Below are 27,997 nucleotides of genomic sequence, written 5' to 3' on the forward strand. Positions count from 1 at the left end.
CGTTGGTCGGCTGGGTGTGTGTGTTTGCTTGCCACCTTTTCGTTTTCAATTTGTTGGTCCTAAAGTGGCATTTGCATGTATTTGTCAAGCAATGTGTTTTCCATCCGGACGGCGAACATGGAGGATGAGGCACCCACCGCATAGGATTTGACGGCAGCAGGTCAGTATGGGAAGCATGTTTGAGAATTTTGAGATCTTCTTGACATCCACCTGAAACACAGATACATTTTTTGGGACAATTTTTGTATTTTAGTACAGTGGTTTGACTGCACCAACATGCAGGTGAGAAATATACAGTTATGTAGGAGGACTAAGTGGTCATTTAAAGCGCCACATAATATTTTGTCCTGCAAATTATATTTGAAGGACAACCGACACCTGCGGACAAGTTGTGTCCATAATTTGTAAAATCACTTCAAATGACTTCTACTGAGCGCATTTTACAAAGATTCCACCGCATATAGCTATATTTTACGTTTTAAGACTTACGCTGAATATTCAGGAAGTCTTGTTTTCGAGTTGATGACGATTCCTGAAGTGATGTCACATTAGGAACGCCCGTGACCGACAAAGCGACACACAATGCATTTTGGGCACTTTTTTTCGTCTGAAAACACCGTGTTGATCTCGAAATTAGAAGGAAAACTACATTAATAACGCGATGGTGAATCGTTGTGTGTCGCACCAAGACTACCAATTGCGGTAACACCATAAAGAAGGTGTAATTCCCAGCAGACAAATAAGCCAATTTCCAACGGAGCTTGTGCGCCATCTTGTGCATTTTCTGGGACGCTACATTGGAGTCCAGACGGCTGGAATTGATCCGGAAGGACTTCTTTAATCGATTGCAAACATTTATGCTTTCCTCTTCAGAACTACGTATTTGAATCATAGTCATAACTGGATGAATAACAAGAAAGCATCTTCTCCGAATCTGAACTCTCTGAAGCCATTGTTTTGATTCTGGAGCAAGGCATTTTGTGGAGGAGTATCCTGGCGTGATGTCATGAACAAGCGGTTGGGACTTTCTGAATCTCGCCATTTCCGAGTGCATTTTGCGGCAGTTTGGTGACACTTTCAAGTCAGTTTTATTGGTGTTTTGCATTTAACTAAAAATATCAGCCTGCGTGTTTTGGGTATTATAGATGCTATAAAATGTTTTTCTGATGTCAGTTAGGAAACAAAAAATGGTGTCAGTTGTACTTTAAATGTATTTTACGCCACAGCATAATGATGCACAATTTTAATATAGAGGAACTTGATCCTGTTGTTTATTTATTTATATTTGTTGAAGGGGTTATCATGCTTTGTGGTGGAGGAGGACGTCAAAAGCATGCAGGAGGGAGGAGCCACGTGTTTCTACTGGTGGATACCGCAAAAAAAGTAAAAAACAAAAAAAGCCAAGTATTATTTTTACATATATATTTTAATATATACTCCCAAAAAAATAAAACATAACTTAAGACTAATCAAAGTCAACAATTATACTTTGTAATGGCGTTCATGCATTGATTTAAATGTATTTGGTACATTTACTGCACATGAGTTGTGCCATCTAGGTAGCACCGATGGCTAATGTTAGCTACAATATAACTGCTATCTTACTATTACTAACACTCTTTATTGGTGGACAGCACTTTCTATTAATGTTAATGTATTGAACTTAAACCGCAACCGAACTGTATTTAGCTATCTATCACCTCTTTGGCTGGCTAGCTTTCTGGCTGACTATCTATTAGCTAGCTAGCTAGCTTTCTATCTATTTGAGTTATTCCAGGTTAGGTGAACGCTGGCATGTGTGGCTGCCGCTGTTCACCTACAGGAAAAAAAAATATCTTGTGACTGTAAAATGACCTTGAGAGTTTTGAAAGGCGCTTATAAATGAAATGTATTATTATTATTATTATTATTATTATTATTATTATTAGGTGTTGATTTTTTTCCGGATACAAATTAAATAGAATAAATGCGCAAAAATTTTTGATATCCAGCCATGTTCGAATCAGCTGATCCTACTTTGATATCCTTGAAATCAAATACATACTTTCATGACTTTCCATTATTTCATAGCAAGAAGATACCCTGCCATTAATCTGCCATTGATTTTTTTTCTCAACCCTAATTCGCACCATTCAGCTACCTCGAAATCCTGAGGCCCGTCTGAGCTCAGGGATGGCCCCCATTGCCGGACTGACACTCATACTGACGCTCATCATGCGTTTACATGCAGTTGCAGGTACATCATACTAACCTCTATGATGCCAAAGACTACTTTTTTCTGTGAACCTTCTCGTGTGCAACGCAGGGATGTCAGGATGGGGAGGTTGCTTGGATGGCCAAGACATCTATTCCAAGATGGCGGAAAACAGCCTTTGCGGAGAAGTGGTCGCTGATCTCATGGCGGACACCCCGGCGGAAGGGGTTGAATGGAGACTGCAAGGGAAAGACGGCGATTGGTTCTTCTTAGATAGAGGAGTCATACGTTTGAATTCATCACCTGAGAAAGTTCTGGACCGAGAGGTGTTTCCTGTTAACTCTAAATGTATCTCTCTGTCACTGTGATCGACTTGAATGGCAAAACATGACAGGATTAAAAGTTAAAGTGCCTCACAATTTCTCTGATCCTCCAGCCATCCAACTACTTGAAAGTCAAAGGGTCAACTAGATTAACTGTCACTCTTCTTCAAATCCACACTGTGATTTAAGTCTTGTTAATCATTTCAACTGGCAAGCTAGCAGCTAGCTGACATGTTTGCAACGGTTCCTATTCCTACTACATGACTCGCTTCCTCTGTTACAGCTGCAGGGTCCTGTGCTGTTAGCGGAATTGTCATGCTATGAAGATGACGTGCTTCAGGTACAGTCTTTTCATCAAAAGAGAAGAGATGGTCTTTTGATGGATACTCAGATTGTATTTGAGTACAAGTACTATAATGACCATTATGAGTAAACATGGGGGTACTGATTAATTCCTGGATTTAGTACTAAAGACAGATTGTGAATTTTAAATTTACACAAACACATAAATGGTGAAAAGTAAGAATGTTTTTACTGGGAGTTTTACAATGGCCGGAAAAAGTGACGATTCTATTTTGACAAAGTACAAAAATCTCTTCAAGTGAAGGAAATAACATTAAAAAAAGCAGTCATAACAAAAATTACAGAGAGATGGTGAAAAACATACAGTCGCAAGAGTATAGTCACAAATTTGTCTGCTACTATCACTGCAGAGCGTATCCAGGATCATCGTGGAGGTTCTCAATGAGAATGACAACTGGCCAGAGTTTAGAGAAGACACCATCCAACCTATTGTTATCAGCGAGGTAGGGTTCTCAGACATTTAAAAACAAAAAAAAAAAACACTTTTTAGAAATTGGTCATATTACTGTGACTGTGTCCAGCTGACTCCGGTCGATACCCTCGTATTTACCGTCCTGGCAACTGATGCAGACAATGACCACATCATTTACTCCATTGACCAGTCATCTGTAAGTTTTTCTCCATTGAAGACAATAATACATTCTATCACGATATACTGTGTAATGTATGCTTATGTATTCTGCAGCCTGATGCAGACTACTTCAAAATCGATCTTCACAATAGCGGTGAGGTGATACTCGCCAAAGCTCTCGACTATGAGACCAAAACTCAGCTCTTCCTCACCATCCTTGCATCCGTAAGACCCCTTTTTAGACAGATTTTTTTTAAAGCCACCGGGGTAATATGGTGGCCTGGTGGTTAGCATGTCAGAGCTTTGGGTTTCAGGGTTCAGATCTCAAGTCTGGCTTTCCTGTGTGAATCCTTTGCACAACTTCAGTACTCAGTCTTCCTCTCATGTTCCAAAAACATTCAAGTTAGCTTCATTGGAAACTGTAAATTATATGTGCAATAGCTGGGAATGTCATTCAAGAGTGACCACACAAAGGTGTGCCCCACCTCTTGCTCAAGATCACCTAGGATCAATCAAAAATGTCCTTCTGTGACAGGAAATGAACACGGCTGAGCATTTCAACACAAGCACCGACATCATGGTGAACGTCCAGGATGTAGATGACCAGTATCCTCAGTTCCTGCCCTGCACGCTGCTGTTTCAGGATCGTACCAATCGGATTTGCACCAGTCCAGTGTACACCGTCAATGTCACAGAAGGCAAAGAGGTTGGTTGTTAGTTTCTCTGGAATGTACCTCGGCCTTATTTATAGCTCATCTGTGTACCTTACGAAAGCAATAAAACAAGCTGGATGTCTGATTTCAATGCAGGACTTTGTACTGGATTTCTTTCCCGGTCCCATCCATGCAGTAGATGGAGATAGAGGACTTAGTGCCACAGTCAACTATGCCATACTTTCAGGTGTGCAGTAAAAATACAGTAAAGTCTCGTTATATCGATATTCAAGGGAGTCCGAAAAAATATCGATATAACCGGGACTATCGATATATCCGACCCTGTTTGCATGTAATTTTCTCCGTGCGTGCATAGAAATAGTATCGATATAACCGGGACTATCGATATATCCGATATCCATATAACGAGACTTTACTGTAGTTAATGGTCATATTTTCACCAGAATATTAATCAGATTGTGTTTGTTCTTGCCAGGAGACGACCACGGCCGTTTCCTGATGGACCGATTGACGGGAGAGATGAGGTTCACCAGGGCAGTGAATGACAGACTCGCTACGCCAGCACTGCATCTTCAAGTCATGGTGATATTGACTCCAATTATGTACTCAAGGGTGTATACTGTTTGCTTCGACATTTTGTCTGGTACAATTTTCTATAATTCTGACTAAGTAGTGGCTTAAATCCATTATGTCACCACTCAAAGCCCAGGTACACAATGCTCGATCTGCCACTGTATACTTCTCACTGGACTTATTGAGCATTCTGCAATATAGGCCTTTCAAGATGACGACCCCAGGAAGTACTCAGTCGCCACTGTCCTGGTCCGTGTGCTGGCGGTAAACCGCTTTCATCCCGAGTTCGACATGGCTGAATACCACGGTTTTGTGACAGTGGCAAAGAATCCCACCACCTTGGTTTATACCTATGGCAACAGGGCCTTGATGTTACATGTCCAGGATCAGGACTTTAAACATGTAGGTCCACCTACAAAACATCTATGGTACAGTGAAGTCCTCGACCGTTGTTTAATTGTCCTCCTCTACGCTGTCCTGCAGGGATTTAATCCGATGATCTACTTCACCTTCAGCCCCATGTCCAATCACACGGGCATTTACAGGGTCACACAGGAGGGGCTCCTCATTGCCCGGGCCAATCAGCTCAAAGCAAGACAAAAGCACCTTCTGCACGTAAGCCCCATCGAACACAAACTGAATCAATGCACGTGCTGTTGTCCACTCAAAAATAAGTGGACAGTAGTGGTGGTGGTGGGGGGGGGGGTTAATAACTTGATTCCCGGGTGAATTTCTAGGTTTTCGCATGTGCAAAGAAATTAATCACCTATTAATAACCACATGAGTAAAATGCTAGTTATTGGTAGGAAAATGCTCACTTTCAAAATCCAGGACGTTTCTTGAAAACGCCAACGCCACTCCATGACCTTAACCTGCTTCTTCTTAACCAACCCCTTTGTTGACCGAGCAGTGTGCTTCATATTCAGCAACAATATCAATACGTGGCAGGTAATGGCAAGAGACCGTGAGTCAGGTGACAGCGTTGTTTCTACTGTGGTGGTGGAGGTATTATCCGAAAGCCAGTCAAGTGAGTAAGAACCCTCCTCGAACGTCTTACAAAGTGAAACAACAAAAAAAATATATATCCAGGATACTGTATGTACACGCTCCATTACAGTTCCTCTGAGTGCACTGGTAGACGACCGTGTAATCAGTTGCACCCTAGGAAAAGCCTTGTTCCTCACCACGGCCTTCCTGACGATGGTAGGCTGCGTTGTGACTTTGGTTCTGTGGCTTAAGAGGAAGCATAAAGGCCATCTGGACCCCCTGGAGAGAGGCTGCGTGGCACAGGGCAAACACCCCAATGTGGTGAGATGTCGGCACAATCAGGATCAGGTTAGAGAGCACGCAAGTGTTCTGTGTTCTGAACGTGCTTGTTTTGTCCGCAGAGTCTTCGATGGTTCCAACTGGTGAGTTGTGAAGTGCAGCTAAACTGTAGAGATAGCACCCTACCGTAAGCGTGGATAAGATAGATTCATGGATCAATCAAGGAATGGGTGTACTGTACTCTAAATTTTATCTTTGGAAATGAATATAGTGAATCTTAAATAATGGGAAAAGTTGAGCAGAGGACATTTTGAGCAGAGTTGGAGATCAACAGTGACCTGTTGGCCTAGATGCCAGTACGCCGCTGGGTCTGGTCACCAAGTACTGTTGAACTAGACGATTTGTGAATGCATGTAATGAAGAATGTATGAGTGATTTGGGGATCAGTAGACAGTAGTTTCATTTTTAAAAATGAAATAAATGAATGGCTGGACAATGTGTTCACCTCTCGACTGCTATGTTAGGTAAATCCGAGCAGTGACACGGCACGTGTGGATGATGTCAGCTTCAGCAGTGAAAACTACGGAACCACAAACCCTTCATTCAGTTTCTCGGGCAAAGACTCTTCATCGTGCCAAGGGTCGATCCAGCCCAACAACAACAACACGACATCTCTCCTTGATGCCACGATGAGCTTTGATGAAGCAAAGTGTACCACCATCACTTTCAGCAACAATGGTGCCACACACAGCGGAAACGTGTCTTGCTTGTCCACCTTCAGGCCAAACTTTGTGGACATTAACCCCGCTGAGCCCAAAAACAGCAGCTCTGATAAGCCACCGCCAGATGCATCAGTACTTTCCACTAATCTCGACTCGCAAACAAACACCACGGAGGACACTGTTGACAACCACGCCAGCCCCTCACCCTCATCTGCTAGCGTCCCCCGCAGCCAGACTCGGATTGCAGCAGCTGAGATCGACAAACCTCTCAGCAAGCCTAAACCAGTATCACCCTCTAAACATGTACACTCACCTCAACTTCCCTCACCCCGAGTCAAACTGACAAAAACCCCACCGCCCACCCCCGAGCAAGAACCCTTGAAGGCCACGCTAGTCATGGTGGACGCGTCACCTGAACCTTTGGAGCAGAGATGGAGTGAAGAGGAAGAACAGCCCTGCACGTCTCTGGACCAGCCAGAGCAACCGGAACATCAGGCGCGGGAAGAGCACTCGCAACATTCGGAGGATGATGACGGAATTTTGGGCGACGAAGATCCCGGCAAGAACAGTGATGGGGAATTAGAGCCGGATGAGGCTGAACTACTAAGGGTCATGTCCCGGTGCAACCCCATGTTTATCACGTTCACCCAATAATGGAGAAAATTGATATGCGATGGACACAGAGGGCGCCTTAAAGAACAACCGACACCATTTTTTGTTTCCTAACTGACATCAGAAAAATGTTTTATAGCATCTAAAATACCCCAAACACACAGGCTGATATTTTGAGTCAAATGCAAAACACCAATAAAAATGACTTAGTGTCCCAGAACTACTTCAAAATGACATCAGAAAGTTTCAGTTTCAGAAGGTCCCGCCCCCTTGTTCGTGACGTCACGCCAGGACGTCTTGCCTTGCTCTACAATCAAAACAATGGCTTCAGATTCAGAGAAGATGCTTTCTTGTTACTCATCCAGTTATGAATATGATTCAAATAGTTCTGAAGAGGAAAGCATAAATGTTTGCAATCGATTAAAGAAGTCCTCCCGTCTCATTTTGAGGTGTCGAGACTCCAATGTAGCACCCAGAAAATGCACAAGATGGCGCCCAAGCTCCGTTGGAAATGGGCTGATTTGTCTGCTGGGAATTTGTGTCAACTAGTATCAAATAGTCGTCTTCAACACGTCTCTGCAACACACAACGATTCACCATCGCATTATTTGTTTTTTTCCTTCTAATTTCGCCATCAACACGGATCAACACAAAGTTTTCAGACCAAACAAAGTACCCAAAATGCATTGTGTGTTGCTTTCTCGGTCATGGGCGTTCCAGACGTGACGTCACGTCAGGCATCGTTATCAACTCGAAAATAAGACTTCCTGAATATTCAGTGCGAGTCTTAAAACGTAAAATATAGCTATATGCCGTGGAATCTTTGTAAAATACGCTCAGTAGAAGTCATTTGAAGTGATTTTACAAATTATGGACACAACTTGTCCGGAGGCGTCGGTGGTCCTTTAATCTAATAGTGATTAAGTGATTCAAATTGTTGGATTTAATTTGGCTGTCCACACTTCAGACTTGTCTTTCCTATTAAAGAGGCTTTTCTAAATGAGAAATGATGACTGGTTGATATTCTTTCTGCACTTTGCGTGCATTATGCATCTTTACCTGGATCCTTATGGAATGTAACAAATCGCTTTGGTCTAGCCTTTCAAATGTATAGTTTCACAGATTACTTTTTGAATATAGTTTCCATTACTAACAGAAATGGAAAAAAGTAAAATATGGTGTTTGATTATTTTACTGGAGAAAAAAATCAAAAGTAAAGAAATCATATGACAGGACAGGTATAAACTTTGTTGAACTGTCACGTTCTGGTTGGCGACCAATTGATAGCGCTGAAGGCCCCGCCCTAAGTTGCACAGGTGTTGGTCATCCTCATCAGTGGCAGTTAAAAGGACTCCCAGCATGACAATTCAGTGTCTGGTCATTGTACTGTGAATGTTGTTTGTTTCATCTTGGCAGATTTTTACTCATGGTTTTCTTTGATACTTTGTACTTTTCTGTTCGGATGACTTTAATGTTTTAGATTTTGTTCCTGCTGACTTTACTTTCACACAATTTGTCAAATACAACCCGCTGCTCCTTCCTGCCTGCTTATTTGGGATCCATAACCATCACCTCGCAAACCGTGACACAAATAATAATAAAGGCAAATCCAATCCAATCCAATCCAAATGGCAATAAAGCATCTACCGTTATAATAATCTCTGCTTTGGGCATTTCAGATTGTTAATATGGGGCAATATATAAAAATGTATTGAATAAAGTAAGTGAAAACTACTTTCTGTTTAATTATACGGTATGTATTATGGAAGGCATTTTAAAAGTGCCCTTGAAATTCTGATGTATATGTTTCTAACCCTTTATGTCATAAACTTTATGACATTACCTTGATGTATCTATGATGTATGGATGTAATAAAGCACTTTTATTTTTCAACTTTATGACTCATATTCACTCTTGACTCTCAAGCTCTAGCAGGTTATCTCAGTAAACCGACAATATCCACAGGAACGTGAGGATTACACCGTGGAAAAGTAACGTTAAAGTCAGAAAATGGTTAGAATTATACAAAAAGAAGAGAACATTTAAAAGGTAAAAATGGCCAGTATTATACTCGTTACTTAATTGATTGTTGTTAAATGCCATTGTGAGACAAAACCAAGAATTTGAACAATTACCACCACTCAATTCTGAAATAATACAGAAGAAATGCCTTGAACAATTTCATTAATTTGATTTGACTGAGGAAATGATTCAAATAATTCATACAAGTTAAGTCTCACGATTTGGTCGGGAGACTCCCGATTTTGACAATACTCACTTCATAAAGCAACTATTGACACAATACACAATTCATTTTTAAGGTGAAGCAAAAGAAAATGTAAAAAATAAATTTGGTATACTAATTGAATGTATAAACAATGAAAGCATTTTTGTGTATTATTTACTTCTGATTGACACTTTTGTACCGCTCACCTTTATTTTAACACTCACCACAGAGTCACGAGTACGAAAATCTCCCGATTTCTGAAACTTAACATGGTTGATAGTTACAAGAGCTAGCTTACCCAACACAATTGAGAACTAGTATACTTACCACCAGTTAAAACCTGAGGAATTGATTAAAATAGTTAGAACAGCTAGCTTACCTAACACCATTGAGAGCAACTAGCATACTTAACAGTAACACCAGTTAAAACATAGCTTACATAACACCATTGAGAACAGCTAGCTTACTTAACATCAATTCAACAGCTAGCCTATTTAAATATAACAGTTAACATCAACAATGATCTTTCAGACCTTTGGCTTAAGACATGGAACTTTTCTCAATTTTGGTTCAATGTCGACTATGATAACTCGATGCTAACAATGCCATTTCAACCACTGACTGCGTCTACATTGTCAGGATGGAGTTTGGCCTCTTTCTAATGTGCTTTGCCCTCTGTGTGGCGTCAATCTCCGGAACGGGTATGGCGGATAACCACGACGAACTAGAGCACAGCGATGCAGAGAACTTGGACTATGACCACAAGGCTTTCCTGGGGGAGGAGGAGGCCAAGATCTTTGACCACTTCCTTCCCGAAGAAAGCATGGAGCGACTTGGGTAAGGTCGCTCGACTGAATTTGGGGCCATGGATGAAACAACAAGCCACACGATCAAATCAATAGCCTGACACAACTGGCTGAGAGCAGATTAGAACATTGTCACATTACCATTTACGGATAATCTTGTGGGGGGAAAAAGTACAATACAGTATTCCAAAACTGATTGGGGTAGATCGGCTTTTCAATGTTTTGCTTTCATGTTATCGGCAGTATGCTGGTGGACCATATTGATGAAGACAAGGACGGTTTCGTGACCACGGCGGAATTGAAGAAGTGGATCACTGACGTGCAGACGAGGCGGATTTACAGGAACGTTGATAGCCAATGGAAATTGAGCGACATCAACAACGACGACTTGGTGTCATGGAAGGAATACAAGGACATCGTGTATGGAAAAATTATTGGTAAGAACCTTATGCCGGACATCCGGTACTTGGGTCTTCATTGCTTAGTTTCACATATTTGACCGTAGACGCAGACCCCGAAGACAGCTATGGCTACCTAGAGAGGATGATGCGTGATGAGAGGAGGTTCAAGATAGTCGACCAGGATGGGGACCAAAAGGCCAACAAAAAAGAGTTTGCCTCCTTCCTTTATCCGGCGCATTTTGAGCACATTGAAGACATCGTGGTGCTTGTGAGTGATAAATACACTCCACGGATAACTACTGTGAGAACAGCTGTTTATTTATCCTGCCCTGTTCTCTTCCCTGTAGGAAATGATGGAAGAAATGGACAAGAACGGAGATGGCGTTATTGACCTGGGAGAATACAGTGGTACGCAATAACATACCCAGTGATGCATCTGGGCCGCGCCTTTACGCCATTTACGCATTTTGACAGCCACCGGCGCAATTTTGGAACTCCTCTGTGTCAGCACCAGTCGATTACGATGAGCACATATTGCTACATTATCTGCGCCACATAGGACATACTTCTGTTAAAACAGCTAAAGAAACAGATTTAGTTAAACAATTGAAAAGTGTTCTTTTTCCTTCAGATGTTTTACTTTCGTGGTCTGCCATCTTTCCTTACAGATATTAGCCATAATCACCTTGCTTTTATTTCGATCTTTTCCGTGATCCGCCGGAAACTGCCGGAAGGGCTAGTCGAATCTTCATTTACCCATGATGCATTGCATTATTTACATCGAACATGGCGGATGACTGCAATATAGAGCGTTAGAACATGAGTAATACTAAAGACACTACAAACAGGCTGCAAACAAACACATTTTTCGTTTTTAAGAAACAATCGAATAAATCTGGAGGGTAGTGACAATTCGTTGCAGCAAACTGCTGTTAATTCATCGCATTTAGTGGCTAATGGTAATGATTTCAGAGCTGTTGAGGCACATTGGAAATCTTCACTAATAAAAATAATACATTTCATTTTTAAGTTACAGGATAATGTTTTCTGTGGGTGAGCAGCGGCCAACTTTCACTCAACCTCTAAGTAATTTAAATAGAACAAAGACAAATAGATAGTAATGTCTATCTAATCTAAGACAAATAGTAATAATAGTAATATCTATCTAATAGTAAGAAATAGAAAGCTAGCTAGCAAGCCAATAGATATCCATAGCTAGCCAGCTAGATAGCTAGCCAGCCAGATAGCTATTGTACGGTATTACAGAAAAGACAGAATTGACTTCGCACAATATTTCTTACTAATGTCTACATAAACAAAAAACAACAACAAATATGACAACACAAAGACAGAGTCCTTCATTGTTCAGCACTTGCTGTACCCTCTTTGTGACATTATGAAAGAGGAGAGGATCAAACATCCTTTTCAGCAGTGGATCAGTGACGTCATGGTGGAATGTGCACGTCTACTACACTACTACACTACACTACACTAGTAAGAAATGTTGTGCTAAGTCTCTTTTTGTCTTTTCTGTAATACCGTTGAATATCAAAATAGCACAGGATTGTGTGGTAACTAATAAAAATAGAAAATGTTCATTTCGTGTATGAATAAATTATTTGACTTGAATTAAAGTTGTTGATATAGAATATCAGAATAGCCCAGGATTGATTGTGCAGTAACTAATGAAAATATATATTTTTTTGTTTATTTTGTGTATGAATAAATTATTTGACTTGAATTAAAGTTGTTGATTAAAAAAATAGATTTTAGTCAAATAATGCTTTTTCATATTCATCTGATTATGTTGGTGCTCACTTCCTCAGGTGTCACAAACTGGCATGTGGGCAACGTGAAGCCGGAGTGGGTGAAGCTGGACAGAAATCGTTTCACGGAGGTCCAAGACAAGAACAAGGATGGCAAGATGGACAAGGAGGAATTGAAAAACTGGATTTCAACCAATGAAGACAACCAAGCCATGGCCGAGGCAGAGCACCTGGTCTTTGAAGCCGATGCAGACAAAGTCAGCCCTCATACTCAATTCATCCAGCAATATGGCCTTCAAAGAAAATCTCACTTGAGTTTAAACTAAATCTAATCTGTTGAGCCTAATTTCTGTTGAGATGTCCCAATTCTTGAAACTTAAAAATAAATAAAAAGTAAAAATACAAAATTCCATACCACTTTATTGAAGAACAATAGAATACACTAGATGCGCATAGAAAAATGGCTCATGTAACCGTAAGAAAAAAAGCATTTTGCACAGTCCAAGCGTGATCAGCGCGATTAAATATAACCCCCCAAAAAAAAACTGATAATATTAAGTCACGTTCTTGGTCAAAGAAATACACGTCAGCGGCATTACGCTTGGAGACACTGCTAAAAATACAGGATATAAAAAGTTAAACATCTTAACTTATTCACTGCTAGATGTGCAAAAATGTGTCCACTCCAGTTTGTTGTCATTGTCACTCAAATTTCAGGACCCACAGAATATTGACTTTTAGGACTACATAAACATTCAATGCAGCGTTAGATACCCTAGACTCTCTTCTTTTGTCAGAAAAAAAGTTAATTCTAAATTATATGGGTCTTTAGAATCAGAATCAGAATCAGAATCATCTTTATTGCCAAGTATGTAGAACACAAGGAATTTGTTTCCGGTAGAACACGCTGCACTAGTATCGTTGTCAAAAAAACTGCTAAGTGGCACTATACAGTTCCATTTTGGCTACTGTTGAAAGAGTTCAAAGAGTTAATGGCTTGGGGGAAGAAGCTGTTTAAATGTCTGCTGGATTTGGTGCGCATGGATCGGTAGCGCCTGCCTGAGGGGAGTAGCTGGAAAAGGTGGTGGGCAGGGTGCGGAGGGTCCAGTAGGATTTTCCGCGCCCTAGTTTGGATTCTTGCAGTGTGCAAGTCCTCGAGAGTGGGTAGGGCGGTGCCAATGATTTTTTCCGCCGTCCTAACTGTCCGTTGAAGTCGGATTTTGTCCATTTTTGTGGCGGCCCCGAACCAAACGGTGATGGAAGAACACAGGATGGATTCGATGACAGCCGTGTAGAAATGTTGCAGCACCTCCTGTGGCAGGCCATGCTTCTTTAGCAGCCTCAGGAAGTACATTCTCTGTTGGGCCTTTTTCAGGATAGAGTTGGTGTTGACCTCCCACTTCATGTCCTGGGAGACTGTGATTCCCAGGAACTTGAAGGTCTCAACGGTTGACACCAGGGAGTTGGATAGTGTGAGGGGTAGCTGTGGTGATGGATGTTTCCTGAAGTCCACCATCATCTCAACTGTCTTGAGCGTGTTCAGCTCCAGGTTGTGACGGCTGCACTAGAGCTCCAGCTGCTCCACTTGTTGTCGGTACGCAGACTCGTCGCCGTCTTTGATGAGACCGATGACCGTGGTGTCGTCTGCGAACTTTATGAATTTGACAGCCGGGTGCGTTGAGGTGCAGTCGTTCGTGTAGAGAGAGAAGAGCAATGGAGAGAGGACGCATCCCTGCGGGGCTCCAGTGCTCGTGGTTCGTGTTGTGGATGATATATTTCCCAGTCTGACCTGTTGTGTCCGTCCTGTCAGGAAGCTGAGGGTCCACTGGCAGATCGTGGGGGACACACCAAGCTGGAGAAGTTTGGGGATGAGGAGTTCTGGGATGATGGTATTGAACGCAGAGCTGTAGTCCACAAACAGGATCCTTGCGTAGGTTCCTGTGTTGTCAAGGTGGTCGAGGATGTGATGCAGTCCAATGTTGACTGCATCCTCCACAGACCTGTTTGCCCGGTAGGCAAACTGAAGAGGATCTAGCAGAGGTCCGGTGATGTTCTTTAGGTGGTTCAGCACGAGGCGTTCAAAGGACTTCATGACCACAGACGTCAGAGCAACAGGTCAATAGTCGTTCAATCCCGAGGGTGCTGGTTTCTTTGGAACTGGGACGATAGTAGACTGTTTGAAGCAGGATGGGACTTCACACTGCTCCAGGGATCTGTTGAAGATTTGCGTGAAGACCGGAGCCAGCTGGTCAGCGCAGACTCTCAGGCAGGAGGGGGACACTCTGTCAGGTCCTGCAGCTTTCTTGATCTTTTGCTGCTTGAAGAGCCGTCTAACGTCCAGTTCGTGGATCTGTAGGGCAGAGGGCGGAGATACGGTAGTTTCTGGTAATGGTGGGCAGACCGGGGAAATGGTGGTGTCCTTTTCAAATCGGCAAAAGTATGTATTTAACTCATCAGCCATACCATTGTTGTACACTGCTTGGGGGGAAGGTAAACGATAATTTGTTATTGCTTTCAGGCCATTCCACACCGATGCAGAGTCGTTAGCGGAGAACTGTTTGTTAAGCCTCTCCGCATAACTTTTCTTTGCGATGTTAATTTCCTTCGTCAGCCTGTTTCGGGCGAGTTTGTAAACTGCTCAATCGCCGCTTTTAAATGCGGATTCTTTCTCTTTCCTAAGCTGCCTGAGTTTGGGAGTGAACCATGGCTTGTTGTTGTTGAATTCAACTACAACACCCCAACCTGCCACCTTCAGAAGTTCTCTGACGACTCAGCTATTGTCGGCCTCATTACAGAGGGAGACGATAGGGAGTACAGGGGACTGACAAAGGACTTTGTGGACTGGTGCCAGCAGAATCACCTCCAGATCAACACTGGCAAAACCAAGGAGCTGGTGGTGGATTTCTGCAGGAAACAATCGTCACCTGCACCATTGAACATCCAGGGTTCGGACATTGAGAGGGTGACCTCCTACAAGTACCTGGGTGTTACTCTCAACAATAAACTGGACTGGACAACAAACACGGATGCCCTAATCAAAAAGGGACAGAGTCGCCTCTTCCTCCTCAGGAAACTGAGGTCTTTTGGAGTTCAGGGGTCACTCCTAAAGACTTTCTATGACTCTGTGGTGGCATCAGCCATCCACTATGGCATTGTCTGCTGGTCAGGCAGCATCACCACCCGGGACAGAAAAAGACTGGAGCGCTTTGTCAAGCGGGCCAGTTCTGTCGTGGGCTGCTCGCTGGACTCTCTTGAGGAGGTGGGCAACAGACGGACGCTAGCTAAACTAAAAGCTATGACGGACAGCCCCTCCCACCCCCTCCTGCCCATCCTGACAGCTCTGGGTAGCTCCTTTAGCCAGAGACTATTACACCCGCGCTGCAAGAAGGAGAGGTACCGCCGCTCGTTCCTACCGACTGCTGTCAGGCTTCACAATTCCCAATGATCACATGTGAAAAAAAAAAAAAAAAAAAAACTGGACACTTGTAAATATGGGTTGTTGCAATATATCTAAATGCATCTCTTGATTCTGCACTATGTACAGTCTTGTTTATAGAACGGTTTTTGCACATCTACATTTGCACAGTATACAGTTGACATTTTTATTTTGTTATGCTTAGAATATCTTGTTTTCTATCCTTTCACTCCCACCCCAACCCCATCCCTCTTCAATTGCTGCTGTGGACTGCAAATTTCCCCATTGCGGGACGAATAAAGGTATTCTGATTCTGATCTGATTCTGAATGAGCGGAAGGACTTTGTTGGTACACACATGTCCTCACAGAAACTGATGTATGATGTTACAGTGTCTGTGTATTCATCCAATGTGCCCGTTGAAGTTTCAAAGACGCTCCAATCAGTGCAGTCTAAGCATTCTTGTAGCGATAACTTTGCTTCATCTGTCCATATTTTAACTGTCTTGACTACCGGTTTTACACATTTGAGTTTCTGTATGTGGGAATTAAGTGGATTAAATAGTGGTCAGAAAGACCCAATGCTGCATGTGCAACAGACCGGTATGCGCCTTTGAGTGCTGTGTAACAATGATCTAGAATGTTTTCTCCTCTGGTGAAACAGTCAATATGCTGCTTATATTTGGGAAGTTTACGGTTTAAACGTGTTTGATTAAAATCGCCCAAAATGATCAGGGGTGATTCTGGATATTTTATTTCGAGATGGTTTACATGGTCCGCTAGCGTTTGTATACACGCGTTAGCATTAGCTTGTGGCGCGATGTACACGGCAACGAATATAAAGGAAGCGAACTCACGTGGCGAGTAGAATGGCTTGCAGTTGAGAGACAGCGATTCCAAACCAGGGCTGCAGTGTGCGTCGAGCATCAGAATGAGAATCATCTTTATTGACAAGTATGTAGAACGCACAAGGAATTTGTTCCCGGTAGAACACGCTGCACTAGTATCACCCAAAAAATTGCAAACAGGCAGTTCTATTTGGGTTACTGTTTAAAGAGTTAATGGCTTGGGGAAGGAAGCTGTTTAAATGTCTACTAGGTCTGGAGTTATATGAGCTTGAAATGAGGATGGCTGTCCAAAATACAATGCAAAATACAATATCCATACAAATTGGTTTATATCGCGCTTTAACAAGTTGAAGCTGTAACGAAAGCACTAACATCGAAAAAAAGGGAAATGCTGCCCCCTTGTGAAAGGGACAAAACATCGCCATAGGGCTGAACAACGCTTTATCAGCAGTCCCAGCAAGATAAACAAAAACTAAAACAAATGCGGGAAATGGTGCTCCACGTCATCTTTTCAATTTCTGAATAAATTCGCGAATGGCAGTGAATGAGTTAATCCAATTTAATTGTATCTCTCCTTTTACTAGGATGGCCGTCTGACCAAGGCTGAAATCCTGGACAAGTACGAGTTGTTTGTGGGCAGCACAGCCAGCGACTTGGAAGAAGTCCTCACGCAACATGATGAGTTCTAAATTTATAGCTGTCCACTGATCTGAACACTGGACTTTGTTTCGTAACATGACAAGTAGCAACCATTTTTGTGGAATCTTCTAAAAAACGGAACTTCAAAACCTTCTGTACTCAATAAGTTAACGAAAAAAAATTCTAACATACACGACATGACGTTGTTATCGCAAAGAATGTTGACAAAGTGAGCATTTTTGTCACTGGTTGAATTTTGTGCGGCATGTCAAATCCATTCAAGTTAATTTTGGTTTTCATATTCTTATTAATCTTTGCTTCTCTTATATTATTGCTTCATGATAGTTACATTAATATGAAAATAGGAAGTTGATTAAAGCTGTGGCCATTTTGTTGACTGAAAGTGAGCCTTTTTTTTGGAACCATGCAGAGAAAACGTATAAGGACAACCGACTTCATTTTTTGTTTTTTGTTAACTAACTGACATCAGAAGACCGTTTTATAGCATCTAAAATACCCAAAACACGTAGGCTGATATTTTTAGTCAAATGCAGAACACCAATAAAAATGAGTGTCCCAAAACTACTTCAAAATGACCACGGAAATGGCGAATTTCAGAAGGTCCCGCCCCCTTGTTCGTGACGTCACGACGTCTTGTTGAATCAAAACAATGGCTTCGGATTCGGGGCGTACAACTTTACTTGAAGAAAAAAAAATATAAATAAATAGAAATCAAACGTTTGTTTTATTCAATAAAGCAAAAGCTACAAGCAAACTACTACAAGCCACGTGGACTCTAAGCGCCTTTCAAAACTTTGTGGATTGGATTTGCCTTTATTAGTCTCGCAGTGACTAATACACTTTACACAAGTACACTTTACAGTCACGGTATCGAAGCATGAATGAATGCAAATTCGTTTGGCAATTTGCTTACTCTGCACGGCAGCCAATCAGAAGCCTGTTTCATGCTTTGGACTATACCGTGACTGTAAAATGTACTGAAGTTTTGAAAGGTGCTTAGAAAGAGCAGTCCACGTGGCTTTGAGCAGACAACGCAACACAAACATTGCATTGTGCAACATGACGACAAACGACAACTGGAGCAAAATCTTCAGCAAGGGATATTTACCATACATTAAGCAAGGCAGTATTGGTGGTAGGTACTTCCTTAATTTAGCGATTAGTCGTCTTATTGTATTTCAAGTTGTGAAAAATGGGGCAGGCAACTTATCAGTTGCCCTAACTTTTTGTCATGAGTTTCAGACACAATTCGAGTAACAATGACAAAAACCCTGGCACTGGAGTGGACACATTTTTGCACGTCTGGCAGTGAACGAGTTAACATTTTTAGATAAGAACACAATCAAAGGTCGCCTTGGTATGCCTCCTGGGATGCCATAGAAAAAGGAAAACACACATTTAAAGCAAATCTGTCCCGAATCTCGCAAATATATTCACCATTATCAAGATTGAAAATGGACGAAAGACTACACACTTTATTAAATTGAACAAACATCAACAAAAGATCACATTCAATGTAAACAACAGCCCCTCCCCCACCCACTTTTGTTCCATGTCAGATTTAAAGGACAACCGACGTCTCCGGACAAGTTGTGTCCATAATTTGTAAAATGGCTTCAAATGACTTCTACTGAGCGTATTTTATAACGATTCCACCTAATATAGCTATATTTTACGTTTTAAAACTTGCGCTGACTATTCAGGAAGTCTTGTTTTTGAGTTGATGATGATGCCTGACGTGTGACATCACGCCTGGAACACCCCAGTGACCGAGAAAGCGACACACAATGCATTTTGGGTACTTTGTTTGGTCTGAAAACTTTGTGTTGATGGCGAAATTAGAAGGAAAACACATAAATAACGCGATGGTGAATCGTGTGTTGCACCAAGACTACTATTTGATACTAGTTGACAAATTCCCAGCAGACAAATCAGCCCATTTCCAACGGAGCTTAGGCGCGATCTTGTGCATTTTCTGGGGCGCTACAGTGGAGATCTGACGGCTCGAATTAATACGGGAGGACTTCTTTCATCGATGGCAAACATTTATGCTTTCCTCTTCAGAACTATTTGAATCATATGCATAACTGGATGAGTAACAAGAAACATCTCTGAATCTGAAGCCATTGTTTTGATTCTAGAGCAAGGCAAGACATCATGGCGTGACCTTCTAAAACTCGGCATCTCCAGGTTATTTTGAAATAGTTTTGGGACACTTTACTCATTTTTATTGGTGTTTTGCATTTGACTAAAAATATCAGCCTGCGTGTTTTGGGTATTTTAGATGCTATAAAATGTTTTTCTGATGTCAGGAAACAAAAAATGGTATCTGTTGTCCTTTAAATACATTTGTATGTATTTTTATTAAAATGTTTCAATCACAAAAACTGTACTTGATCGTCAGCTGTTTGCATAACAACAACAACAACGTATTTACAGTTAAATCCCTATAAAAGGCTACTTACACAGTCAGCCAGTTTTGTTTCTTTTAAAGGCTCCAAAATGTGATTTGAATGGAAACAAGTGGTTGTAAATGGAGTTTGTGATTACATAAGCACTGTAAACTGTATTTATTGTGATGTGTTTGTAATGGAGAAAAGGCATTGTGTGTTTTTAACTTGGCACCTAAAAAAACATATATGCCAAGTAGTAAATATCAGTGGTCAAAAAGACAACAAAATGTACTGTCCACGGAAAAACGTAAGCAAAAGCGACGACAGGACACAGTTATTCTGTCCATAATTATATCTGTCCATAATTTAAATCCCTTCAACTAAAAGTGAGCAAATGGCTCTTTTTTTCACTATCCAATTTAGCCTTGTTACAAACACCCGAACAATAATGGCATTAAATGGGGCGGAGTTATTGTCCAGTGCATTGCCAAAAAAATAAAAAAATCTAAACACACTCACTGTATTCTAAATGTGTTGACCTTAGGGATGTTCACACAGCAACTTTTACTCTGGTGTCCTTTTACCACATCGTTGATTATTACCCGGCCGCAGAAACACGCTTCTCTTTAGAGTAAGCAGATTTATACATGTGAACGCTGCACAGAATTTATATCGATGTAAAATATATCGAAACAAAATACATCGGTGCAGCACTGATACAAATGTGTGCCGTGTGAACACCCCACATTTCTTCTCGTCATTAACTCATTCACTGCCATTCCCGAACGTATTTGGAAATTGAAAATATGACGTGGAGCACCATTCTTGAATTCGTTCGGGTTTTGGTTTTTCTTGCAGGGGGGGGGGGGGGGATAAAGCGCTGGCCAGACCTCTAGCAATGTTTTTTCTTTTATGCGAGAGGGCAGCTTTTCCCTATTTTCCATGCGAGTGCTTTGTTCCAGCTTCAGCTGTTGTTAAAGCGCTATATAAACCATGATGTATGTATTGCATTGTATTTTGGACAGTCGCCTTCATTTCAAGCTCATATTACTTCAGACCGATATAATTTAGGAATTAACTTTTTTTTCCTGATGAAAGAAGAGTAATGTTTCTTAAGCTACATTGAATGTTTATGTAATCAAAACTCAATATTCTGTGGGCCCTGCAATTTGAGTGAACAGGACAAAAACCCTGGCACTAGAGTGGACACATTTTTGCATGTCTGGCAGTGAATGAGTTACAATTGTTTGAACGAAACAGGACTAAATAATTCTGCTTTGAAAAAGTAGTGCGTGTCCGTGGCATGCGCATGACAGCGAACATTCAAGACATGAAATAAATTAAATGACCTCATGGTGTGTTTTTTTATATATATATAAAAAATAGATGTCCACTGTGAAAAAAAAGTAATGAGGCGTAGTGGACACCTAAGTGTCTTTGTGGATGGTTTCAAACTTAGAACTCGTCATGCCGAGTGAGGGCCTCTCCAAAGTCGGTGGCCTGGCTGCCCACAAACAGGTCGTACTTGTCCACTATTTCATCTTTTGTCAGGCGGCCATCCTAGTGAAGGAAAAGTTCAAATAAAGTTACCATACACGGATTTGTGTCCTTGAGAGTTTTGAAAGGCACCTAGAAAAAATATATATTATTATGTATTTTTTTGGCAGCTAAGTAGTTCAAAACGCACTGCCGGCAACATGCGCTGTGTCTAGTAATATGGAGTGCAAACACATACAGTGATACCTCGGTTTATGAACCCCTTGGCTTACAAACCTTTTGGTTTACGAACGTTATATTGATGAAAATTTTACCTCGGCATCCAAACTATTTTTCGGGATACACACGGAGCTGCCACAATGAGTGATGTGTCGTTCGCGAACGAGCCCGTTCTCCTAACAAGAAAATGGTGACCTATTCCACGCCTCCAGTCTTTGGTGAAAGCCACGTGATTGGTCAAGAACGCAGCAGTGAGGGGGTGGGGTTACAGACAAAGAGAGTGAGGCCGTTCTCCCAAAATCAAAATGGTGTCTTCGGTTAAAGCCACATGATTGGTCAAAAACGCAGCAGTTGGGGGGGGCAGACATTAAAGAGACAGGCAGACGACAGAGAGCGAGAGTGAGAAAACACACACACACACACACACACACACACACACACACACACACACACACACACACACACACACACACACACACACACACACACACACACACACACACACACACACACACACACACACACACACACGAAAGGGAGACGACAGAGTTTGAAACCAAAAAAACAAGTGAAAAAAATGTGAAATGGTGAGAAAATGGATAGAAAACAGTGAAATTTGGACTCGTTTTAATTTTGATAGTTCAAAAGCAGAGTGTAGACTGGAAGGTTATAATATCCCATCAATCAGGCTCCACAAATCAACCGCACAAGTCAACTGTGCACTTGTTTAATGCTTAGGAAACCGGCCACTCCTTTCCATCAAGCCATCAACGACCATCACCAAGGTAAATAAAATGACTTTATTATACAGTACGGTTTATTTATTTATTTAATTTATTTTATTTAATTAATTAATTATAATACCATAGCACATTTATTATACATAAAATAATGCTACATACAATAATACATACAATAATACATACATACATACATACATACATACATACATACATACATACATACATACATACATACATACATACATACAATAATGCTACAGCTTCGTGTTTGCTTTCAACATTTAGCTTGTAGTAGACGTACAAATTCCACCATGACGTCCCTGATCCACTGCTGACATGGATGCTTTGATCCCAACTAGAACTGCTTCAAGTCATCGCAAAGAGGGTACAGCAAGTCCTGAAGAATGAATGACTCTGTGTCTTTGTGTTGTCATATTTGTTATTTTGTAAAAAAAAATTTTCTCCCCAAGATAGCGGCGCGTGAACACGCAGCGGCTCCCCTCTCCCGGCAAATTGGCGTTTTCATGTTTATGTTTGTTAAGTAATTATAAGTGCCTTGCATGCTGGGTCAGAGAGGACAGTAATTTCATCTGTGCTGTATGTCATGCATATTAGCATATTTGACAATAAAGCTGACTTTGGACTTTGAATAAGGTATATTTTGTGGAGTTGTAAGGCTTAGAAAACTTGAAAGTGGAAAATTGTTTTATGCGGACCTGGGAACGGATAATTCTCATTTTAATGGTTTCCTATGGGAAATTATTTTTTGGGATACACACTTTTCGCCTTACACACTCTGTCTGGTAACCAATTAAGTTCGTAAACCAAGGCATCACTGTATCAGTTTATAACCCAGAGGGTGTGTGATCAAATTATCCACTGTTCCAACTGTCTGGTGACCTTTTCAAAAACATGTCTAGGAGCTTTAATTGGAATTTAAACACAGATCCAATTTTTTGAGGGGGTCGACAGCTTACTTTATCTGCGTCAGACTCGTGGACCAGGTGCTTGGCCTCGGCCTCGGCGTGGTCGTAGTCATTAGGCAAAATCCAATCTCGCGTTTCGTCCTTGTCCATTTTGCCGTCGTTGTTTTTGTCCCGGAACTCCTTAAACTGCTGCCTTTCCATCTTCACCCATTCGGGTTCCGAAGCTCCTTCCTCGCGGTACATGTCACCTGGTAAGGTGAACAACATCTCAGTAAGGTTCTCCTTGTGTTGTCTTGTTTCTTTGGAAACCACCATTTGTAAGTCCCAGACAAGCTAATGGACAAAATTGATTCAAAAGTGTCATCCACTTGCAGGCTTACCAATGTACTCTTCCAGGTCAATTAGACCATCTCCATTCTTGTCAATATCTTCCATAGTTTCCTATAAGGAAGAAAAGAGGGCAGGGCAAGGTAAATTAACTCATTCACTTCCAGACATGTGCAAAAATGTGTCTACTCCAGTGCCAGGGTTTTTTATCATTCTCACTCGAATTCCAGGACCCACAAAATATTGGATTTTAGGACTACATAAACATTAAATGCAGCGTGAGAAACCTTAGACTCTCTTCTTTCCTCAGAAAAAGCTTTTAACAACAGCTGAAGCTGGAACAAAGCGCTAACTTGGAAAAAAGGGAAATGCTGCCTCCTTGTGGAAGGGAAAAACACATTACCAGAGACCAAGGCCAGCGCTTTATAAGCAGCTAAAAAAATAAAAAAAACAAAAAAACAAACAAACCCGGAAAAAAATTAAATAAATCGGGAATGCCGCTCATATTTTCAATTCCTGAATAAATTTGTGAATGGCAGTGAATGAGTTAACCGTTACAGTGGTGTTAGTCGCTTGGGCCGAATTGATCACTTACAATCACCACAATGTCTTTCATGTGTTCAAACTCCTCAGGGTGAATGAAGGCGGTGAACTCGTCTTTGTTCGCCTTGAAGTCTCCATCCTGATCGGCCAACTTGAACCTCCTTTCATCACGCGCCATCATCTGTCTGTAGCTGAAGCCATCATCAGGTTCGGGGTCATCTGTGGTCAAAAAGCGGGTGTGATTGAGCTCAGGCGGTGTTGTACCCGCCGACTGTGAAATCTGCGGCTGAAGACTTACCGAGAATGTACCCGTATGTGGCATTCTTGTACTCCTCCCAGGACACGCTGCCATCCTGATTGAGGTCATGCGTCTTCCACTGGCGATCTACATCCTCGTAGATCCACCTCTTCTGTGCATGTTTGATCCACTTTTTCATCTCCTCGGTTGTCACAAAACCATCCTTGTCTTCATCGATGCGTTCCACAAGCATGCTGCGGAGAACATGAAAGCAAATTGCGCAATGGTTAAGATGAATAATATTTGGTCATGTGACATGAGAATGCATGGTTTGTTTGGACTGTTTTTCATGTGATAGCAAAACGCAAAGTTTAGGAATACAGTGCTGTGATACCTCGGTTTACGAACCCCTTGGCATACACACTTGTTGGTTTACGAACGTTACATTTATGAAAATTTTACCTTGGCATACAAACTTTAGCTTGGCAAACAAACTTTTTTTCATACACGGAGCTGCCTCAATGAGTGATGTCGTTCACGAACAAGCCCGTTCTTCTAACAACAAAATGGCAGCCGACTGTTTTTGTCCTCTATTCCGCGCCCCAGTCTTCGGTTAAAGCCACGTGATTGTTCAAGAACGCAGCAGTGAGGGGGGTGGTTTGAACATTAAAAAGACAGGCAGACGACAATAAGAGTTTCAACTTTGATAGTTCAAAGGCAGAGTGTAGACTGCAAGCTTAAGATATCCCATCAATCAGGCTCCACAAACAACCCGCACAAGCCATTTGTACACTTGATGCAAAAAGCTATCAACCCAGCTAAACTGAACTGATGAAGAACTAGATAGAATTATCACAGAGAAAGCACCTACAAGGGATCATTCCTCAAGATGGTGAAAGAACAAGGTTACGTTCCTCATCAAGTGTTTAATGCTGAGGCCACTCCATTCCATCAAGCCATCAATGACCATCACAAAGGTAAATAAAATGACTTTATTATACAGTACCATTTATTTCTTTAATTATAATACCGTAGCACATTTCTTCTTCTTTTCTTTTCTTTCGACTTTTCCCTTCAAGGGGTCGCCACAGCAAATCAGTGTCCTCCATCTTTAGAGCCAAGCTTTTTGGCCAAGCTTTTACGTCGGATGCCGTTCCTGACACAACCCTCTGTATTTATCCAGGCTTGGGACCGGCACAAGAAGACTTATGTCCCTTTGCACATAACACATTTATTATACATACAATAATTCTGACCGAGCTCGCTTGCGATTGGCTGTGGGGAGTATGTGGGCGGGGAGGAAATACCTCTTCCCAGTTGACGCTCTAGGAGGATGCGATGCATAACAAAAAGTAATGGCTGCTGGCACGGACTTCAGTAATTACATGCCAGCGGCTTTAGTAATGGCTTACAGAAGACCCAAGGATATTTGTCGTCGTACTACAGTGGGTGTGAATTTATTTTACGACGGTTAGAGCGTCTGTGTTTTATACTTCCTGTGTTCAGTGATTAACTTAACCATAGATTCCATAAAAAATATAGCACTGAAGAAACTTACGAACAAATTCACCTTACGAACGACCGCTCGGAACGCATGTCGTTCATAAGGTGGGGAACGTCTGTACAGTTTTTGATGCGATTACAAAACACAAAGTTTAGGAATACACCAAAATAATAAAGGAAACATTATACAACTAAAGTAGGACCCGAAGATCATACTACTGTGGGTTTGGTGAAAATTAAGCATTGGAACATGCTCTTTTTAGAATTTGTTAAAAAAAATCTACATCAACAAATTGAACAAAATTAGTAATGTTCACATTGTACCGCAATTGTACCTCTAATATCTATTTTATGCTACAAACAAAGTGTTTGCGTGTTTGTCCTGCACCATTTTGCTTATGGTGTGAAGCTTGATGCCGGTGTGTCTGCAGGAACACACGGGTTGCTGCAGAACGAGAACATGTGCGGTAATCATGAAAAAAGTGTGGATATAATTAAAGCTAATAATTGCTCCTCTTCAAAGGAATAAGCCGGCGAGGCGTTGACTGCTTGTACGGTTTTCACCACAAAGTTCATGGCATCGCGATAACCTTAAAATTGATTTCTCATGTGTGTACTGAATGTCATTATTTGTGAGCGTGGGCATGTGTGCCCTTCACTTGTTCCCTCCCTGTCCAAAATGATTGTCCTGGGTTGGTTTAACCTTTCCATCAACGGCAAATTTGAAAAGTGGTATGTGGTTGGATGGCCTGAAGTCGCACAGGCAAGAGAAACCCGTCAAGCCCAAGTGAAGGATATTATTTTGGGTGGTCTTGTCTTGATGACCATCTTAATTACTGCAGAATTAGGAATACAGTTTGTTCTGATTTGCAAACAAGTTCAGTTCCATTGGGCATGGAAATCATCCGATCTTACTTGGTGTCTTTCATGAAAATGATATGAAACGTTGTGATACAAAGTTCTGCACTACCTTTGCTTTTTTCAGCCCCTATAAAAATGGCCCCACATTATGAGATAAACCTTACCCAAGTCGCTCCTTGCTTTCCTCAGGAGTGAGCTGGTCGAAGGTTTTGGCATCCTCCTGGCCTAAGAACGCTTCGTGATCATAATCAAAGTTCTCTGCATCGTCATGCTCCCTGTTGCTGAGTGGATCATCGTGGTGCACACGGTCTTTCTTTTCCGTGGGCTTGCTGGTGGCGTACACCACGCACAGGGCAAAGCACATTAAAAACGGCCGCAGCGCCATTCAGCCAACGTAGATGCACCTGTAGAGGGCGAAATTATGTATTAAGTAACATTGGGAGGATGGAAATGATTTTATGAAGGAGTAGATGTGTGTTACATTAAAATTTGCTTTGTTAAGAATTTCAGATTTTTGGGGGGCGGTGAACGCATAGAATGACTTAACTACTTTCTCCAGGATATTAATGCAGGTCTACCAAAACCTGCACCTCTGAATAAAGACATTTTCGCCTAATCTCATCACAATATGATTTTATTCTGCTTTAATTGGGCATTATTGCACTCTTTTGGTCGTATTAATGGTTTAAAATGTTGTTCGACAATACCGTGGTAATGTATTTAACCATCGTTTTCACGAACTTCATAAATTACATCGAGTGATTTACTTATGGTCCACATACAATGACGCTTTGTGATCGTCATGAACAACTAAACTCCGCCCGAGTACAATTGACGTCAAATGTCGTTCATGTTTCAGCGACAACGGTATTACTACAGGTGTATACTCGAGCGACACTAAGAAGTTACAAATGAGGGCAGAATCGCTATTTTTATAGAGTACGTCGGGCCGGATGACGGTTTAATAACAAAAGTAAAACTTTGGAGCAGTCGGTAAAACCTAAAAAAAATACATAAGGATGAATAAGATTCAGCTCAGGAAAGAATGATGTTTATGTTCAAAACTCATTGAGTGCTACATTTGACCGGCTAGTTTAGCCTAACGGTTTTCTCACAAATATAACAGTCTAACTCGAATTTAATCGCAAGATTGTATAAATGTTTGAAAATATATATATATATACACACTAGCAACAATTGAGTTTAACGTTTGTGTTTAAAGCTTGAATTGACTCCAAGAAGACTTACCGACGTCTTGGGACAACTTCGTCGATGTGGCTGTCGACTCAACTGCAGGAAACGCACCCATCCACTTCCGGTGGTCGAGC

The 27,997-nt window shown here is 41.5% G+C and overlaps 3 protein-coding genes and 1 long non-coding RNA gene across 7 annotated transcripts; 2 read left to right on the forward strand and 2 right to left on the reverse strand.

The window, feature by feature from the left end:
* The first annotated feature begins 19 nt into the window (after window positions 1-19).
* Window positions 20-9,170, forward strand: LOC148897668 (protocadherin-15). Of its 2 annotated transcripts, XM_088996033.1 has the most exons (17): window positions 20-160; window positions 1,295-1,383; window positions 2,137-2,236; window positions 2,306-2,520; window positions 2,801-2,857; window positions 3,231-3,323; window positions 3,402-3,488; window positions 3,566-3,676; window positions 3,987-4,157; window positions 4,261-4,351; window positions 4,601-4,707; window positions 4,900-5,100; window positions 5,182-5,313; window positions 5,647-5,725; window positions 5,816-6,006; window positions 6,087-6,107; window positions 6,489-9,170. In XM_088996033.1, the coding sequence occupies exons 2-17, from the start codon at window positions 1,303-1,305 to the stop codon at window positions 7,338-7,340; spliced, it is 2,589 nt and encodes an 862-aa protein (XP_088852159.1). In that variant the 5' UTR covers window positions 20-160; window positions 1,295-1,302; the 3' UTR covers window positions 7,341-9,170. The 2 variants fall into 2 exon arrangements, with proteins under 2 accessions (XP_088852159.1, XP_088852160.1); XM_088996034.1 differs by lacking the exon at window positions 1,295-1,383 and having other exon boundaries at window positions 21-160.
* LOC148897669 (uncharacterized) lies at window positions 77-11,452 on the reverse strand. 3 transcript variants are annotated; one of them, XR_016114945.1, is made up of 5 exons: window positions 11,418-11,452; window positions 11,157-11,278; window positions 10,866-11,073; window positions 2,252-2,433; window positions 77-210 (listed from the first exon to the last, which is right to left on the reverse strand). It is a non-coding gene; the product is annotated as an uncharacterized LOC148897669 (long non-coding RNA). The 3 variants fall into 3 exon arrangements; XR_016114944.1 differs by having other exon boundaries at window positions 11,373-11,431; XR_016114943.1 differs by lacking the exon at window positions 11,418-11,452 and having other exon boundaries at window positions 11,157-11,364.
* LOC148897670 (calumenin-B-like) lies at window positions 9,361-20,697 on the forward strand. Its single transcript, XM_088996037.1, has 6 exons — window positions 9,361-10,362; window positions 10,575-10,768; window positions 10,837-11,000; window positions 11,080-11,140; window positions 12,559-12,755; window positions 17,344-20,697. Exons 1-6 carry the CDS (start codon window positions 10,166-10,168, stop codon window positions 17,446-17,448), a joined length of 918 nt encoding a protein of 305 aa, XP_088852163.1. The 5' UTR covers window positions 9,361-10,165; the 3' UTR covers window positions 17,449-20,697.
* calub (calumenin b) lies at window positions 19,764-27,996 on the reverse strand. Its single transcript, XM_088996035.1, has 7 exons — window positions 27,918-27,996; window positions 26,834-27,073; window positions 24,366-24,559; window positions 24,120-24,286; window positions 23,578-23,638; window positions 23,249-23,445; window positions 19,764-21,372 (listed from the first exon to the last, which is right to left on the reverse strand). The coding sequence occupies exons 2-7, from the start codon at window positions 27,052-27,054 to the stop codon at window positions 21,268-21,270; spliced, it is 945 nt and encodes a 314-aa protein (XP_088852161.1). The 5' UTR covers window positions 27,055-27,073; window positions 27,918-27,996; the 3' UTR covers window positions 19,764-21,267.
* Between the last annotated feature and the right edge of the window lies 1 nt (window position 27,997).

This window comes from Hippocampus bargibanti, linkage group LG05 (assembly GCF_051943395.1).
Source record: "Hippocampus bargibanti isolate YZ-2025 linkage group LG05, ASM5194339v1, whole genome shotgun sequence".
NCBI lineage: Eukaryota > Metazoa > Chordata > Actinopteri > Syngnathiformes > Syngnathidae > Hippocampus > Hippocampus bargibanti.